The sequence below is a fragment of the Chelonia mydas genome, chromosome 3, assembly GCF_015237465.2.
Source record: "Chelonia mydas isolate rCheMyd1 chromosome 3, rCheMyd1.pri.v2, whole genome shotgun sequence".
NCBI classification, from domain to species: Eukaryota; Metazoa; Chordata; order Testudines; family Cheloniidae; genus Chelonia; species Chelonia mydas.
This window is the reverse complement of record NC_057851.1, coordinates 157,830,203-157,850,038: the sequence shown is the minus strand read 5'-3', so window position 1 is coordinate 157,850,038 and position 19,836 is coordinate 157,830,203. Positions and strand designations below refer to the sequence as shown.

The 19,836-nt window shown below is 40.8% G+C and overlaps 1 protein-coding gene across 7 annotated transcripts in view; it reads left to right on the top strand.

Annotated features, from left to right (window-relative positions):
- RRP15 (ribosomal RNA processing 15 homolog) overlaps window positions 1-19,836 on the top strand; it is a 47,757-nt gene that overhangs the window by 9,034 nt on the left and 18,887 nt on the right. For 6 of the 7 annotated variants that reach the window (XM_043543641.1, XM_037895714.2, XM_037895712.2 and 3 more), the window contains exons 2-4: window positions 2,299-2,573; window positions 4,763-4,860; window positions 5,816-6,017. In XM_043543641.1, coding sequence (XP_043399576.1) covers window positions 2,299-2,573; window positions 4,763-4,860; window positions 5,816-6,017 — 575 coding nt within the window. Of the gene's footprint in view, window positions 1-2,298; window positions 2,574-4,762; window positions 4,861-5,815; window positions 6,018-7,698; window positions 7,767-19,836 lie in introns of all 7 variants that reach the window. The other variant, XM_043543643.1, reaches the window with a different exon arrangement.

Here is a 19,836-nt window from a genome sequence, read left to right as displayed (position 1 = left end):
CATGTAATAAATAACGTAACAGTGTGCCAGCTAATACTGGGGTGCTATAAAGGTCCTAGGTGTTTCTAGTGGGGTTCTGCAGGGGCTAATACTAGGCTTGATGCCATTCAACAATTTCATCAATGATCTGGAAGTAAATATAAAATCACTGCTTATAAAATTTGTGGATGACACAAAGATTGGTAGATAGCGATCAGGACAGGGCAGCTATACAGAGTGATCTGGATCGCTTGTAAGCTGGGTCCATTGAAGTAATACAGCCAATTGAGGGTCATAGATATAGCAACAGTGTTTGCAGGCCATATGTACAGAGTGAGGGTCTGTGTGCTATAAAGCAGTGACTGAGTAGGCGATGTAGGGGTAGTAGTGGACAAGCCACTGAACATGAGCTCCTAGTGCGATATTGTGGGGGAAGAAGGGTCAATGTGATCCTTAGGTGCATAGATGTGAGTAGTGAGAAGGAGTGGGGAGATTGTTTACCTCTGCATATGGCATTGGTGAGACCAGTGCTGGGATAGTGTGTCCAGTTCTGGTGTCTACATTTTATAAAGGATGTTTTAAAATTGGAGAGGCTGCAGAAAAGGGCCACAAAAATGACTCTAGGGCTGGAGAAAACACCTTACAGTGAGAGACTTAAAGAGCACAGTCTGTTTAGTTTTTCAGAAGGAATTTTGAGAAGTGTCTTAATTAGTGTGTAAGTAGGATCTGGTATTTCCCCGTGAGGGTAAAGAGTTCTTTAATCTAGCAGGGAAAGGCATAACAAGAACCAAGGACTGGCAGCTGAAGCCAGACAAATTTGAATTTTAACCTTGAGGATGATTAACTACTGGAACAAGCTACCCAGGGAAGTGGCTTATTTTCAGTAGCTTGATCTCTTTTAATGAAAACTGGCTGACTCTCTGCAAGTTGTGCTTTAGCCAAACACAAGTTATCGGGCTCAGTACAGGGCTAAGTGGATGAAATTCAATTGCCCGTGGTATACAGGAGGTCAGACTAGATGATCTAATTGTTCCTTCTGGCCTTAAACTCTATAAATCTAAGAAACAATGCCCCTGTACAATAGTGAGGTATTGTCTCAGTTGTGCAGATGGAGAACTGAGGCACAGAGAGAGACCTTTACTCTTACTAGGTAGTACCTTATTCCTCAAATAGTCCCATTAACTTTATTGAGTTGCTACCCAACATGAGTAAGGGTAACAAGTATCTGGCCCTTAGTGACTTTTCCAGGGTCACACAGAAAGTTTGTTAGAGAGGAATTTGTTCAAGCCTTCCTGAGTGGCAGACCAGTTCATTAACCACAAGGCAGTCCTTTTTCTGAGGGTTCAAGCATGGTATGAGAATTAGAGTGCCTGAAGTAGCTGTTACCAAAGTCAGTGCAAAAAGTGAGGGGATTGCCTAGATATGCTGGGAAAGATCTCTCCTTGTTCCCAGGTCAAACTTCAAATCTGCTTGCAAACTGGGGAGAACTGAAACTCATTAAGGGCAACCCAAGAGGTAGCTAACAGAACTGCTGTCCCATATGTTGCCCTCAAAGGAGGCTTCATCAGTCTGCTTTGGTGGTTGAGGGATGTATATCGGGGTGGGGGAGGGGGACTGGCGGCTCTTTCTCTCTCCCCTCTTCTCACATGCTGCTGCTGTTTGTTTTCAAAATCCAGTATTACTCTGGTCAAAAGAAAGAAGTAGGTGTTACCCATATGTCTCAGGGGAGATGTGAGCATCTCTTTGTGACATAGGAGCTCAATGTTCTGGGAAAGTTTGAGCGTTCTGGATCCTAGAGCCACAAAACAGCCCTCCGGATACTTTCTATCTGCCTAGGAAATTGTGCTTTGAGGGTCTTTTACTTTAATGTGGCTTGTGCGCTAATCTGAATTAGCTTTGTGTATCTGTGGGTAAATGTCATGCAACCATTAGGCTAATCTGCCTGGTTCTATTTATTTAAACACTAGGTGTCAGTGTTGCGGTTTTAATATTTTACCAGAAAAGCTTTTTCTCAGAAATCTGCCGCTTTTAATCATCAAAATGTTCATTAATCCCATAACAAATTGTCACTGCTCTCTTCTCTTTCCTCCCACCCCAACTTCTTAAATCATCACTCAGAGGAGCAAATGCTTACACAATGTACTTTGTAATAAATTCATTATAGTGATGTATGCCCCATTGGACGTCGTCTTGAGGAATTAGTTGTAACAGGAAATGGTGCGTGGTCCTGAACTCTTGTAACATTTCAGCTTGAGAGGAATTCTCTTAGCGGTAGGATATTCAGAAGCAGGGATTCTGACATCTTCCCTCTTTCTTCAGGTTCTGAGTGGAGTTCAGAGCTCCCAGAAGACGACTTCTCTTCAGAGGGCGAAGCATTAGACGGTGACGATGAGGATGAGGCGATGGCCCACGGCAAAATGGATGAAAATGAAGCAGAATCCCAGGCTGGCCCAAGTGCGGGTTGGGCGGAGGCCATGGCGAAAGTGCTTAACAAAAAGATTCCCAAAAGTAAATCCACAATATTGGTTAAAAGTAAAGAGCTGGAGAAGGAAAGAGAGAGAGAAAAACAAGAGAAACTAGAGAAAAAGAGGCAGGTGAGAAAGAGACAGTCTGTGATATCCCTGTGCAGTACTGCCACTCCAGCACTTAATGGGGGTTCCTGAGCTGGAGCACCCTGGTAGAGATGGGGAAGCTGCTGGTAGAGCGTCCTCCATGAGGACTCCTCATCTCAGAGCCATAACAAGGGCATATTTGCACCCAGGGTGAGCAAGCATATTTGCATCCACTACTGTTTCTTTTTTCCCCTTCATTTCTTCGCCCCATTTTTCCGCCCCTGTGGCTATGTTCCCTGGGTGGCTGCCCCACTTACCCTGCTCTGGTTATGGCCCTGCCTCACCTTTGGGATCCGTTCACTCATTTGAACTGAAATAGCCTGAATCTGCTGATCTTCAGGGCATGCTGAAGACCTGTGTCTTTACCCACACGGGCTTTTGGGTCGCAATAAGGTCTGGTGTTTGGCAATGGGAGTATTGTGTTTGGATTTTGCTCTCATTTTGGATTAAGTATGTGTTATTGTGGGGGGTGAAAGGTATCTACTGGTTCACTTTTCTTAAGACTATTTTTAATATATGGTATAGGTGTGTTCTGGAGTGTTACAAACAGAAATAAATGTGAAGTTCCAATGTCTTAGTATCACAGAAGCTAGAGACAAAAAAGTTGCCTTGGGCTAAATTCTGCTGTGACTTATGCCACCATTTGACTTCTGTGTGTAAATCAGAGTGGAGCTTGATTACCTGGTCTAGTGGATCACGCTGCCAGTTCGGTTTCTTTCCCAATGAGTATTTTTTCTCATGTTCTGTCTATGGTTGTTTTAAGCATCCCAGGTTGTATGCAGTTTTGAAATTGTTAGGTGACTAAAACAAAATTGTGTAGCTGATTAAGTAGGTTAGCTGCTTTTCCTATGAAGAATTGTGATTAAAAATAGAAAATTGATTTACCTTGCTATTAAAAGTACAGAATAGAAACACTTAAAACAGTATTGTTAGGCATTTAAATGGGATGACCCAGTCAGTGGTTTGGTTAGCTGGGACATACTGTGGTGGCTACAGCCCACCTTTTGAATACAAAGCATTGCAGTAAGGAATCTAATCAGTTACTGTTCACGCTGAATACCTCGTTTTATCCAATAAATATGTGGGGTACCGCAAATTAGTGGTGGGCTGTGAGGCTGTAAACTGATTTGTTCACCCCTGGATAAACTTGAAAACAGTCTGCCTTTTATTAATTCCATGCTGATGGAAGCTAGAATAGGGTAATTCTTTTGATCAAAGTACAGAGCATGGTCATAAACTCATGGATTCGTAGTAGTCTGCCTGGAATGATAAAGATAAGGACTCTAATGTCATGAAAGAGTTTTTGTATGATGCAGACTTAATGTAAGATCCCTATGACTAGAATTGTTAAATTGCTTTTAAAAAAATGATGCTAACTTGTTCCTGAAACAGGGGTGGGGAATACAACTTTCCACTATCATAGTGGAAATAAAAACACGATTTACCGCGGCTGATGATGATGGCAGAAAATATGGTTAGGCTGGATTTTAAAACAGCGAGCTTCAAAAGAAAACTGAAATGTTTTATATCTCAGCTCTTTTCCAGTGGACACAATGTTCTCCCTCTTTGGTCCAAATTCTTTCCTTTATAGCTTTCTTCTTGCTATGTCGTTGCCCATCACAAAATACAGTGCATTGTATGATAGTCTGTTCAATGGAGAACATCAAGTAGTGTAGGCCCAAAATGTGACACACCTTTATTGGCTGAATATTTAACTTAAACTTTGTGTCTACTATGCTGTTCCTACACTGTGTGATGAAGAATATGATTTTTGGGGTGGGGGTGGGGAAGGATTCCTTTTTGAATAATTTTCTCCTGGTTGGCCACTCTCTTGCTGAAAAGGGATGAGCTGAGTTTCCTCCCAGACTCCATTAATCCTTCTAGGTCACCCAGAAGATTTTCTGCAGGGGGACTCTCAAGGGCTTTTTACCTCCTTGTGGGGACAAGAGGCTGTTTGAGAATCTGATTGGCATCCTTGTGTGAGTGTGGCAAACTTACCCCAGGACCTGTTGTCCAGCCCCATAAAAGTACTATTTAGAAGTTCCCCTAACCCTCATCCAAACTGAGTCCAAATGATTTATCATCTTTGTCGTCTTACAGAATATCCTATCAAAGTATGTTACATTTTAAAATGCCTAATGTTTTTTCACATAACAATATTTATAACCTAGCTTGATAAAAAGCGGGAGTGGGAAATGATGTGCAGAGTGAAGCCAGATGTTGCCAAAGACAGAGAAAGGGAGAGAAATTTTCAGAGAATTGCCACACGGTAAGAAAGTGTTTTTGTCTTCTTTTTTTTTTAAAAGCAGATATAAAAGCATGTGTGGGTAATCTGTTTCCAATCAGATTGAACTCTTAAGAAGTGACTCGTGGGAGCCAAGTGATTTATACCCAGGTTTGCCTTGTACAGTATTGAGTTCAACAAACTAGTTCAGAAGTCTTATAAGAACATAAGAATTTAGGCAAGAATATAATGTGTTAAGTGTTTGCCCAGCATGAATGCGGTGCCTGAGCTCATCGTTTTGGTAATTCTGTACTTAAAAATATGTAGATCAATCACATCTACCACGTTCTTTTTTTTTTCGTCTACAGAGAGTTCACCAAATTCATTGTTCTCGTGGTCAGATTACTGTCTCACATTACCCCAGTGCGGTATCACGTGTCTTTGGCAGAACACATTGCTGGTGTTCTCTCTATATTTACTTTTATTTTGCTGAGGTCACTCTGATACTTCTTCCCCTTTCCATCTTGATAGGTGGGAGTGGCAGGTGATAGATTTGGGGCGCGGGGTGGAGCATTGTCCTGTGGTTGACTCCAGCACTTTGTACCATCCTTCAGCAACTTGATGTGACTGCTCAATAACCTGTTAAGAACTCTGGCTCTAGTTCAGTTATGCATGTGAGTAGCCCCAATGGCTTCATTGGGACTGTCCATGTGCTTAAGTACCTTGATGAATTGGGTCCTATAGCAGTAGATGTCTGTCTAGTTCGTAGCAGCAGGTGTGAAGAATGAGGTGCATTATGATTACTTGCTCTTTAGCTATGTGAGAGCCTTAAGTCACTGTTTTTGAGAACAGTAGTTGGTGGTCTTTTTAGCATTTGCACCAGCACAATGTTGTTGTTGTTGTTGTTGTTGGGGTGTGTGTGTGTGTGTGTGTGTGTGTGTGTGTATCTATAATGACAACCTGATGCAAAATGCAATATCATCCTTCTCTTCAACTCTAGGGGTGTTGTGCAGTTATTTAATGCTGTCCGGAAACACCAAAAGAATGTTGATGAGAAAGTGAAAGAAGCAGGGAATTCCAATAGGAAACGTGCTAAACTGATGTCATCTGTTTCGAAGAAAGACTTCATCAATATGCTCAGAGGGAGTGAAGATGCTAAAAGAGAACAAAGTATTTCTGGGAAGACCCTGAAAAGCAAACAGGTAGGCATGGTCTTGCTCAATTGACACAAGGGGTTCTCTTACTGTAGTTGTTTATCCTGGTTTTATTTGATGGTGCATAAATACTTCTGCCCTTTAGCACAGTGGTTCTCCAAGTCTGATTTTTGTGTGTGGGCTACTTAGACAGAGAGTGAGCCTCTCTAGACCCATCTCCCCTCACATCCTAATGTTTAGTCTATTCTGTGAAGCTCAAGGTAGACTTTGATGATCCATTGATCACAGTGAGTACATTTTGCTTTAGTGATACTTAAAAGTTGGACTCATGCTTGGTACATAATCAGAGACAGTAATAGAAACCATTGGATTTTAATGGCTTGTGACTTGATTTGAAGTCTCATACAGTAGTAAATGGCTGGGACTTTCCTGTGATAACATGTGGCACAGTGACCTGTTCAACTTACGCATTCACACAGGTAGTCTCTTTGTACTCTCTTGCTCTGAAATGATTATCAAACTTGAAAATGAAGGGCTTTGCACAGGTGTGAGGGTGATTATTGTTATGGAAAGATATATTATATTGGCAGGCAATAATAAGGGTATTTAGAGACTTTTTAAAAGATCAGATGTGGGGGTTTTGTTCACTTAATTGTATGCACGCTAGCCAGGTTTCAGAGTTGGTTAGGACATTATGCATTTCTCTTTCCTAGAGTTATCAAACAAAATCACATGGTCATAACAAACAGATACTGGAGTGACACAGATTTTTTTGGATCTGCCAACCCTTGGACCAATCCTGTGAACCCCTCAAGTATCTAGGGTTTAATAACAAGTTGCTCAGACTTTTCTCTTGCTTTCTGAACTTTCAGAAGCTGCCCCATTTTCAAGCATATTTGTGCTTGTGTTTGAACTTTATGCTTGGTAGTGGGTGGAATACTTCTCTTGGCCCAGATCCACACAAGCTAACTAAGTGCTTTTGTGTGCCAGGAAGAAATACTTTAATCGGTTGGGAGACAACAGTTTGTCATATGTTTTTTGTTTGTGTGCATTTAGGGAGCATGTTGAAACACTCCATGGCATGAAGAGCACTTAGAAATCTCACTCAAGTGTGGTATTAAAGTATTTTTAAAACTCTTTGGGTAATTAGAGCAAGTTAGCTTGGTGCTGACGCTTTATTTTTCTTAAAATCTCTGTAGCTTGCGTGATTTCAAATAGCAAAAAAAATATAGCTGGTATAACAGCAATGTCCATTAGTGCTGCTGTGGTTAAGAGTCTGACGGTATTATAACTCCATGGGCAAGGGAGATTGTACGTCACCCTGCAAAAATATGGCAGGCTGAGATTGGGCCAATAGTTGAGGAATTATTGAGGGTTTTTTTTATTCCTATCAAATTGTCGAGCTGCAGTTTTCTTCTAGTGACAAGGTCACAAAATGTAGGTTTCAAGTGCTTCTTTGTGTCCTTATATACACTAGAATGACTGACTTTGAAGGAGTCAGCATGGGCATGTTCCTTTTCTGATGCTTTGGAAAATCAAATATAACTCTCTGGATGCTGAATGGTGGTTTGTCTTTTTTCTAGCTTTATAGCTGATGTCGTCTTTTCCCCCATCTGAACAAATTTACAAAGTCCAGGACTTTCTGAGGTGGGGCATGAAATTTGGGGGTTTTGCAGCCTGGATTTGGGGCCAAATTTGCCCTTTTATAACAGCCATATCTTCTCTGTAGATACCCCAGCTCTTCTCCTCCCGTCATTTCCTTTTGTCACCATGGTCCTCCAGCCAGGACTGAACCAAGTAAGAAACTTTGTTCAAGCTGCTCTTAATCAAGGCTTGTTTTCTCTTGGTAACGTAGCTCACCAGTTATGGAAACTCCCAGCTCGTACCTTAATGAGAGAGACTGAGGCAGGTATCTAAACCTAGGTTTTCTCATTATTAGAACACAAATGTTCTGCCACTGAACAGGACTTGTATCTTTTCTCACATCATACCTTGCTGTTTGGAGTTTGTGGATCTTTTGGGGGATTTTGAGTTGTATATTGGAAAGAGCAGGAGATTTTTAGCTTGTGTGTAAGATCTGAAGGCAGGTTTTGGTAGCAAGTTGCTGTGCATTTTAGCGTTGGAGTGTATGGTCTTTACTGTTTAAAAAACGTGAATATGTTTATTTCAACATAAACAATCTAAAAGATGCCAATCCCACACTATGGGCACCCTGCCATCAAGTCTAATACAGTCCATAACAATTAACCACCACTACCTACTCCACCCACATAAGCAAGAAGTCAGCAAGAAGAACATAGCAGAACAAACTCTCCCCGTGAAAGCGAACCTTTCTTAAACCAATCCTTTTGGTATGCAGATAGGCAGGCTACACTCAGGAGTAAAAAGAAAAGGAGTACTTGTGGCACCTTAGAGACTAACCAATTTACTTGAGCATAAGCTTTCGTGAGCTACAGCTCACTTCATCGGATGCATACACGAAAGCTTATGCTCAAATAAATTGGTTAGTCTCTAAGGTGCCACAAGTACTCCTTTTCTTTTTGCGAATACAGACTAACACGGCTGTTACTCTGAAACTTACACTCAGGAGTGTATCTGCTGTAAGTTGCAAATGCAGCGAACTGTGCACTCACAAACTGCCATGCCTTGAGGGGATGCTAATTTTTCTCCTCCCCTCCAATATCCTGGTAGCTGATCTTTGGAGAGGCACTGATGGGAACTTTCAGGGATCATTAGTATCTGCTTTTTGCTGTGATTTGCTTATTAACGCATCTGTGTATGGATCTGTGCGTGTGAACATTTTGGAGACATAGAAGTCCACCTGTGGCATTGGGATTTATTTCAGTAGCATAACCACCCTTCTAATAGGGTTTGCAGTGTTCCTTCTTTACCCTTACAACTTGGTATCTTAGTTAGATGAGGGATTACTTGTACCTTTCCTAGAACTTTATTTGTTGTATATGGTCTTGTATACTTGCTTTATATCCATGAGCCTAAAATCTTTTCAGTGTTTCCTTTTTTCCCTAATACAGCTACAAAAGGAGGATCCATGGGCTTCTGTTAAATATTTGCTCATACAATTTAAAACTGTAGCCCTTTTGCAGGTTGTGTGTGCCCAGATGGGAGTAATTACTTTTCTGACTTGAAGCCAAGGGGCTTTGCCTTTCATATCATTAACTGTTTATCAAGATATTTCTTAATTCTGGCTGAGCCAGCTAGCTTGTGGAATATTTTTCCCTGGTTTTTTTTTTTTTTCCAAGGTACTGTGCACAATACTTGTTTCTGGGCAAGATCCCCCACCTTATCTGAAAGCCTTTCTACGTGGGAGAAGAATGTAGTCGTTGAAAAGTACTCCAGTTTTTTGAGCATTTCTTTTACAGTGAGATGTGTTTTTTTTTGAAGTCTTTCTAGAACAGCCTTTCAGTACAGTGCATTGCTTGTCTTTCTCTTCCGCCCCCCCCTTCCTTCCCTCCTGACCCCACCAAAACAATAATATAATCTGCAGTATCTACAATCTTTAAAAAAAAAAAAAAAAAAGAAAAGAAAAAGAAAAAGAAAAAAAGGTGCCTGTGAGAGGTGCTATATTGCCAGCTCTGGGGACAGAAATCCTCTATGAATCCACAGAACAGGTACAACATGGATAGTGGCAGTGCTGGGAAGCGTGCCCTGCTCTCCAGATAAGCCTCAACCATAAATTGGAAGGACAGCCTCTAGGGTGGGAAAAGTAACTTGTCTTTCATGCCCATTCAGTCCTTGACCTCTGAGATTGACCTCAAGGGAGTTGATTTAGGTAATGAACAAGTGTCTGTCGTAAAATTACCCACAGGTGCTGTGAGGCTACAGACGCATTTCCCAGAGGCCCCCAGACCACAAATGTGATAACTTTGATTAGTAGGAGCCTGGCCCGGATTAGAAGTGATGATCTGGAGGTGAATGGTAATGGGGTACAGAATCCGCATAGTTCTCTCTTAGGAAACTTTGTCTTGCTTTCCAAGGCCCGTTAGGTAAAATGTAAGAAACCTGTTTTGTCTACCAAAGACTTCTTGGTGCTTACTTTTTAAGGATACATTTCAGAATGTGGTTATTGAGACACTAACACAGACCATCGTGCCTAATTTGATGCAGGTTGAATTAAAAGAGAGTCCAATCCATCTTTTGTGAAAGGTCAGTGCAAAAACTTCAATGAGATTTGGATCAGATTCTTGCTAAGTAAGCTACATGCCAGGTGTCCTTAACACATTGTTATGAACTGCTGATATAAGGGACTTAGGTTTATTTCTGTTTCCAGGACTAGTTGAGGGTTCCAGTACTATTTTAGACTGGCAGAGACGTGTAGTCAGTAAGGTACATCAGTCAACCTTAAGGCACGAAAGCAAGGAAATTCAGAGTTAATATTCCCAGGGCAATCCTAACTCTGTCCCTTTACCAGTTACAAAAGAGTCTTTCATTATATGATTGCAGCAGAAGCACTGGGGTCTCTGGAACAAATGATTAAACAATCAGTTTGTAAGCATCTAGAAGATAATAAGGTTCTAAGGAATAGCCAGCACGGATTTGTCAAGAACAAATCATGCCAAACTAACCTAATTTCATTCTTTGACAGGGTTACTGTCCTAGTGGATATGGAGGAAGCAGTAGACGTGATATATCTTGATTTTAGTAAGGCTTTTGACAGTCCCACATAATATGCTCATAAGCAAATTAGAGAAATGAAATTATGGTAAGGTGAGTGCACAACTGCTTTAAACACCGTACTCAGACTTGTTATCGACGGGCTTGCTGTTGTGCCCTCCCAGTTTATCTGGTGGGACTTTGCAGGGGTCAGTCCTGGGTCCAGTGCTATTCAATATTTTCATTAGTCACTTGGATAATGAAGTGGAGAGTATGCTTATAAAATTTTCAGATGACACCAGGCTGGGAGGAGTTGCAAGCACTTTGGAGGACAATATTAGAATTCAAAATGACCTTGACAAATTAGAGAATTGGTCTGAAATCAAGAGGGGAATTCAGTAAAGATAAGTGCAAAGTACTGCACTTAGGAAGGAAAAATCAAATGCACAACTGCAAAACGGGGAATAATTGGCCAGGTGATAGTACTGCTGAAAAGGGTCTGGGAATTATAGTGGATCACAAATTGAATATGAGTCAGTGGTGTGGTGCAGTTGCAAAAAGATTAATGTTCTCGGGTCTGTTAACAGGAGTGTTATATGTAAGACAAAGGAGATAAATGTCCAGCTCTACGCTGCACTGGTGAGGCCTCATCTGGAATACTACGTCCAGTTCTGGGCACCACACTTTAGGAAAGATATGCACAAATTAGAGAGAGTCCAGAGGAGAGCAACAAAAATGACAAAGGTTTAGGGCTTGTCTACCCTGGCAAGTTTCTGCACAGTAAAGCAGCTTTTTGTGCTCAAACTGCAGATTTGTACACACTGCCAAGCCACTTTGTGTGCAGAAACTCCTCAATTGTAGCGCTGCAAAAAAACCACCTCGACGAGAGTTGTAAGGCTATTTGCACAGAGGCTCCAGCACTCTATTGCCAGTGTAGACACTTGATTACTCTCTCTGCTGTAATTGACCTCTGGAGCATTCCCATAATACCTCAAGTGACCACTCTGCTCCTTGTTTTGAACTTGGCTGCCCTGGAGACATATGGCCCTTCAAAGCACCTTTTCTGACAGCCTTTGTGTGCTGTGCTGAGCTGATCTGCTCTGGGACACAAAGCAAACCATTAATGCGGAATGCTCATGTTGTTGAACACAGAGAGGGGTGTGTGTGTGTGTGTGTGTGATTGATTGATTGCTGTGCAGAGACCCCAGGGAAGGAGGCAGGGGGCTGATGTTGGGATTTTCCCCTCCCCTTGCCTCAGGACTGGTTGCTTCCTGCCACTGTCTGAACTTACAAGACAGCATGCTGACACTCTCTCTGTCCCCCAAAACACACGGTCTCAAAATATGATTGGGGTGTTCTGAAGAGAATGGTGATCAATTGTTCTCTGTGTCCACTGAAGGTAGGACAAGAAGTAATGGGCTCAATCTGCAGCAAGGGAGATTTAGTTTAGATTTAGGTTAGTTAAAACATAAATGTTAACAAGTAAACATTGTATAAGTACATTAAAAGCAAGAGGAAGATCAAGGACCGGGTAGGCCTGTTACTCAATGAGGGCAGAAAACAATAACAGAAAATGTGTAAGTGGCAGAAGTGCTAAATAACTTTTTTGTTCTAGTTTTCACTAAAACAGGTTTAATAGCAATTGGACATGTAACTTAATGAATGTTGGTGAAAATGAGGTAGGTTCAGAGGCTAAAATAGGGAAAGAACAAGTTAAAAATTATTTATACAAGTTAGATGTCTTCAAGTTACTAGGACCTGATCCTAGAATACTCAAGGAGCTGATTGGGGAAGTATCTGAGCCATTTGTGATTACTTTCGAAAAGTCATGGAAAACTGGAGAGATTCCAGAGGACTGGAAAAGGGCAAATATAGCGCCAATCTATAAAAAGGGTAATAAGGACAACCTGGGGAATTACAGACCAGTCAGTTTAACTTCAGTACCAGGAAAATAATGGAGCAAATAATTTAATCAATTTGCAAACCCCGAGGAGATAATAAAGTGATAAGTAACAGTCGGAATGGATTTGTCATCAATCATGTCGAACTAACCTAATAGCTTTCTTTGACAGGGTAACAAGCCTTGTGGATGGGGGGAAGTGGTAGATGTGGCATCTTGACGTTAGTAAGGCTTTTGATACATCTCACATGACCTTATACACAAACTAGGAAAATACAGCCTGGCTAGAACTACTGTATGGTGGGTAAGTAACTGGTTGGAAAACCATTCCCAGGGGGTAGTTATCTGTGGTTCACAGTCAAGCTGGAAGGGCATAACGAGTGAGGTCCTGCAGGGATCAGTCCTGGGGCCAGTTCTGTTCAGTATTTTCATCAATTATTTAGATAATGGCATAGAGAGTACTCTTACAAAATTTGCGGATGATGCCAAGCCCTGAGGGGTTGCAGGTCCTTTGGAGGACGAAACTGGAGAAATGGTCTAAAGTAAATAGGATGAAATTCAATAAGGACACAAATGCAAAGTAGTCCACTTAGGAAGGAACAATCAGTTGAACACACACACACAATGAGAAGTGACTGTCTAGGAAGGAGTACTGCGGAAAGGAATATGGGGGTCATAGTGGACCACAAGCTAAATATGAGTCAATAGTGTAACACTGCAAAAAAGCAAATGTCATTCTGGGATGTAGTATTGTAAGCAAGACACAAGAAGTAATTCTTCTGTTCTACTACACACTGATTAGGCCTCAGTTGGTGTATTGTGTCCAGTTCTGGGCACCACGTTTCAGGAAAGATTTGAATAGAAGTCCAGAGAAGAGCAACAAAAATGATTAAAGGTCTAGGAAACATGACCTATGAGGAAAGATTGAAGAAAAAAAAAAAAAAAAAGGGTTTGTTCTCTCTGGAGAAGAGAAGGTTGGGAGGGGGGGACATAATAATTTTCAAGTACATAAAAGGTTGTTTCAAGGAGGAGGGTGAAAAATTGTTGTCCTTAACCTCTGAGGATAGGACAAGAAGCAATGGGCTTAAATTGCAGTAAGGCGGTTTAGGTTGGACATTAGGAAAGAAATCCTAAATGTCTGGGTAGTTAAGCTCTGGAATAGGCTTCCAAGGGAAGTTGTTGTAGAATCCCCATCATTGGAGACTCTAATAAAAGGTTGGACAAACCTTTGGTTTAAGGTTTACTTGATCCTACCTCAGCACAGGGGCTGGACTTGATGGCCTCTCATTTCTTTGAATTTGTACCACTCACAGTAAGATTGTCTTAAGTGATAAGAGGTATCCCAGTGGTATGTAATTTACATGGGAGTTGTTTAGAAATATACTTTGTAACAAGCTTTGTCTGTATTGGTCAGCCTTATTTTGAGTTAGTGGTCTCCTGAGTGTGATCTTCTGAGTCTCCTCTGCTTGCTTTAACCAACAAAACTATTCGTTTTCTGTAGTTTTTATTGCAGAGCTGTTGCAATGGTGAAGTGTGAGCAGGACTCTCTTCTGCCCTGTTTACAGTGAACTAAACTGTTAAATTTTTATTCTACAAGCTTCACTGGTGACTATACAAATCAGTAAAAAGCATAATTTGATTCTTAGACCTAATTGACTGTCCTATGGTGACAGCTAGAAAAATCCCTTTGGCGTCTAAACAGGGTAAATTTGCAATGACATACAAAAAATTGAAAAACCAAGGTGCTATTTTCAGCCATCTTTTGGCCCTAAGTATAATTCTAAGTCCTCGGTCTGGAGTTGTATCATGGGCCTCAGGAGATGGAACAGCTTTGCTACCAAGATTTCTTCTTCCCTCTTACTTTTTTGGAACTGAGGTACATTTTATGAATGCTCCTGGTATTTAGTAAGCAAATCACAAGTGCAGATGATTGCAGGAGCAGATTGGCTGGGTAGTCTAAAAAGCACAAGCTTTGTTTTTGTTTCTTTGCCGTGTCCTGGTTTTTGAAAAGTTTTAATCCATAAACATGGAAGTTCTGAGTAATAGCTTGCCATTAGTATTTTCTTTTGCTTTTGAGAATGTTAGTTTGACTCTGTTACCATGACTGCATCAGATGCCGGATCACAAATAGATGCAAGTTTTTGGGTTGTTTGTTTTTTCTAACCAGGTTTGAGGAAAACAAAATCACGTGATAATAGAAAAACATTTTTCAGGTGAAAAGTCAAATATTTTTTAAATAGATGCAAATTTTTTTGTTTCCGTTTGGTCTGGGGATATTTTGTGGTTGTTTTTGTTCAGTTACATAGCTTTATGGGCTTTGTCAAGTCACGTTGCTTTATTCAGGGTCCTGAGAGTACAGATATGAAAATAAGCTCCACATCCAGACAACTTGTTGAAGTGGCAAGAATCTCTAGGGCTTTTTGGGTCAAGTAAGGTCAGGAGGCTCATAACAGTGTTCAAAAAGAACGAGATAAATTCATAGAGGATAGGTCCATCAGTGGCTATTATCCAGGATGGGCAGGGATGGAGAGTGTTTGCCAGAAGCTGGGAATGGGTGACAGGGGATGGATCACTTGATGCTCACCTGTTCTGTTCATTCCTTCTGGGGCACCTGTTGTTGGCCACTGTCGGAAGACAGAATACTGGGCTAGTTGGACCTTTGCTCTGACCCAGTATGGCCATTCTTATGAGTGTTGATGAAGGCCTAGAACTCTGCTAGCAATCTGGGGTCGCTTGAAACCTGTTTTGACCTTTTAAAAAGCAGTTGCTTATGCAACAAGAAGGCACAAATATTGCAGAGTAGAGTATGGTGCCAGATCACTGCTGCAGATGTTCGTACTGGCATTTGTTTTCAATGCTACAGCCACTGGCAGTTCTCTGCCGAGTGTGGTGTGAGCATACCGTAACTGTCAGCATGTAGTGCGCTGGTCTTACAGAAAGCATTTTAAATACAAATCCAGAGTGATAGGAATTCGTTGGGAACAAATAATTTGGCTGGATTTTCTGCAACATAACGTCAAGAGTGACAGCAGCAAGAATTTATTGCAAAAGACTAGTATTTTGAGAGGAAATAACAGTGTATAGTGGATGCCACTTAAAAAAATAGGAGTTAACACATTGAGTGTTTGACTTTATTGTGTATTGACACTACTGTGGTATTTCCTACCTGAAGTATAAGAAATGCCACAGTAAAGTCCAATACTGTAACATAGTAACCCATTGCTTTTTTGGAGGAGTGCAGCTACATTTTAGAGTGTTTAATAGTCAAGTAAAGTTACAGAATATGCAACTTGTCCAGGCACTAAACTGTCCCCTTTAGCCCAATTGACCATGTTGACAGCTGCAGCAAACTCCTGCAGTAAAGTGAAAATCTCTCTCACCATCCTAGTCCATAGTGATGGTCCCAGCGTTAATACGTGAGGATTTTTCCATATGAATTTTAGTTTAGGTTATTGTATAATTTCTCTAGCTGTACATATCTTTTATTATTGCTAGTCCACCTGCTGGATCATTTTTGAAGCTTACTTATATTTTTAGTCTAGGTTTTTGTTACAATCGAATGTGATCATATAATTAAATACTGTATTATAATGCACAGGTACAATGATGCTGAATCAAGGTTGCCAGTGCAACGTTAATTCTGGCATTTCCTAACTTCTGTGTGCTTGACTTTGCAAATTTAATGATCTTTTAACGTAGGTTTTCTTTGTGTGTAATTTCATAATTTTTTTTAAGCAAACTGGAAAAAAACGAAATCCTATCATGTAGGACCATGATCTCCACCTTGGGTTATCAGCACGATTGGGATATTTACATCCACAGTACAGTCATCTGGTGCTTGAGCAAATGGAGTAGTTGGTAGCAGTAGAAGGCTGTATTCTTCTGTGTGAACCAGACAGGGAGAGAGACAAACTTTGCCAGTGGGTTTTATAACTGTTTGCTAGACAGCAAAGCAATGTTGAGACTCAGCATCCTGAGTTCAGTTCCAGATTCTGGGGGGGCATGTGTTCTAGTCGATACAAACAGTTCTGCCACCGTCCCCACCCCCTTTCAGCTATCTTTTCCCCCTTCCTGGCTCCTGCTCCTCCCTCCCCTCTGCATTCCAGTCAAGCTATTTCTTCCTCTCTGTGCTGCCTGGGCACCAACAGGGGGAGCATTGAGAGTAGGAGAGAGAGTCTCCTTGCTTTCAGTTCTGATTCCTAACACCAAAATGACCCCAGCTGCTGGGAGAAGGAATTGGAGGGAAAGTCCTGCAGCTGTGGGATTGAGCATGCTTAATTAGTTTCCTTGTGGGGATGGTGTATGTGCAGTCTGATCTCATGTGAGAGCTGTGAGGGATCGGAGCATGGTCAGCGAGGGCCGACTATTTGGAATTTTTATCTGCCAAACTTTTAACAGGTCTCTGCTTTCCATGTGCAAACTGAGATTTTTTTTCAGAGGCTTATAACTTGGCCAAATTTGAATGAATCTTCATGAGAACATCAGAAGGCACATCTCTGGCATCAGGGTGACCCCCTAGCAAATTACAAGTCCATGCTCCAAAGCATGGAGGAGCCTGAGCTTCTTAACAATGTGGTTGTAAGAATTTTTTTGTTATCATGGGCAAAACAACATTTTTCTCTAATCTCATTCTCGATAATAGCAGAACTGTTTTAACTGAAACGTTGCTTTAAGTTGGACTTTTTGAGGAGACACCTGGCATGGAAAATTTCAGCCCAAAGGGTTTATTTGACAATATTATAAGCAACTGAAAACAGGGTCTTATAATGGGTAATGTTGGGCAACTTTAACTATAGGCAGTGCTATCAGCTCCACCTATAATATAAAAATAAAGTATTTGAGAATTCCATGCCTTGATGCACATTCATTAGTAATACAAAGGGGGCTGCTTTTCCCAGATGTTGCTGCCAAGCTGGTTTTCAATGAAATTGTGTCTAAAACAGCCACAGGGAGGGGTGCATTTGAACAATTTGCGGTATACATCATCTTTTGATCTTCTGTAAATGCACAATGCGTAGACATCCAAAATGTCTAATCCTATTAAGACTGCTTTATTGAACTCTCAAACTATGATCTCCAAAGCTATTTTAATGGGAAATATGTCTTGAAGAACTCAAATTGGATGTCTAGTTGTTTTGGCTGAGGCTTTAATAGCTCATGGTGTCGTGTTTGACTTAGTTGAAGCTTGTCCTTTTAATTTGGACCCTTTTTTCCCAAAAATTCCTTATTTGTTGTATGGGGTAGGAGAAATTTGTTCCTTTGTGGATAAATAACTGAGATCCTTTTTAGGACGTTTATCTCTTTCTAAATTCCAATTCTTTCAGTTATGTTTGTTGACAGACTTTCTAAACTGTCAAATAGCTCCTTCTCTTTGATTGCATCAAATGTTCTTCTGACCATTGGCTAAACTCTGATTGGTAATTATGTTTTTCTGGTCACTGCTCATATGCGCTTAGCACTGAATCAGTTTAAAGCCAAGGAAGTTCAACATATTGGCCCAAACTCCAGCGGTAAGCAAATCTCGAAAGGTTTGGAGTATGGATTTGATTTTGGTTAAATCTCCCAAAAGCAGACTTTCCTTGAGAGGTTTCTGTCTTTGTTCATAGCAGTTATTGGCAGGACAATGTATGTAGAGAAAAATATACATAAACACTTCCGAACTTTATATAAAGATTTTTGTTCGGGGAAAAAACTGAAGATTTGGTGTAGTTCTTTTATCTGAACTATTTTGGTTCACCCCATCTGAGTGCTGTCTTTCACAGATTACCTTGCGGAGCAATCAGCTCTGTATTACTTGGGTTTTTTTGGTGTGATGTGTTCTGATTTCTATTTACCATAAAAGAGCATATATGTATTATAAGTATGACTTCTGTGTGCACCTGCTCTCTCTTTATTTATGTGGGTAAATTGAAGAGCTCTGCAGTATAACAGATGGTGGGTGAAACTGGAAGAGCAGTTGAAAGACTGAGCTAAACGTTTTCTATCATCAAAGAATTTGACCAATTTTTAATGATGGTTTCTGAAAGGACACTGGTGATTAAAAGAGAAATCACATAATTGAAGTCTTTTTTTTAAAACAACTGTTACGGAAAACACCAAAGATAATTTTAACTGAAAGATTAGAGAGCAGTTAACCCTTTTCCAGTTTGTTTGAGCGTGTGACACTATTCTGTGTATAGTCAGTTTAGTTTCCCCCTTAATAGCCAGTTGGCTTTCCCCTCTTTGCAGGGTAAAAGACCCACACAAAAAAGAAACTTCTCCGCTCCCCCTCCAAAAAAAAAAAAAGAAAAATTGTAAACCCATGAGAATGGGGGGGAAGAGTGGAACAATTGGTGGCAACAAAAGAGAGGGAGGATGGTGCACTACCTGGGGTGGTAGCCTGGAACTCAGAAAGCCAGGATTAAATTCCTTGTTCTGTTCCAGACTTCCTGGGAGACCTTGAGTAAGTCACATAGTCTCACTGTGCCTCAGTTCCTTCTTTGTAAAACGGGGATAATAGTGGATAATTCCTACTTCACAGGGGTGTTCTGAGGATAAATATACTAAAGATATGTGTGGCACTCACCTCCTATGTTAATGGGTAGAATAAGTAGGGGGCATATTCTCAGATAGATAAGTGGGGGATTTGGGGACAAAGTGTAGTGCCATAAATTACATAACTCGTTTTTAAAAACTGACTGAATTTCAAATTAATGGCATTCCTTTTAAACAAATCAAAGTCCTGCACTAGCCAGACACTTTTCTTTAAAGGAGACTTGTCTTTATTAGCTATGTGCCCAGGATTAAAAATTACACTGGTCGAAGGTTTGCTGTGTTAGATGCTGGACCATTGCAAAAATAGCACTTCTGCTCAATGCCGGTTTTAAGGACCATTTTCTCACAAAACACCAGGGCTAGATGTACTCAATTATTTAGAAATTTGGTTGTCTTTGAATTGTGAACCTTGAAAAATTCATGATGTTGATACTCTTGCTTTTTTTTTCTACACTTCAGTTCCAAACTGAGTTTAATGGTTGCCATCTTGAGGATTGTAAGAGCTGAAATGAGTACTGTGCATCATCTGAAAAAGTCCTTTATTTTCCACTTAACTTAGTATTTGTAACTCCTGAAGGTGGAGGCACTGTGACTGCTTTTATGATGATAGCAGCAGCATAGGACTGAAACAGACGGACAAGCTTTATTGGGAGAGGGAACTACAGTGATAGTCCAAAAAGACCTCAATCTGCAGACCTTCAAGATGTCCTGCCAAAGCTATGTGTAGGAAGAGGGACCAGATGGGGTTTTGGGTGGAAAAGATTTGCACAGCTGTCAAGAAGTTTCCAAGTTACTCACTTACAAAGATTTTGAAACAATAAA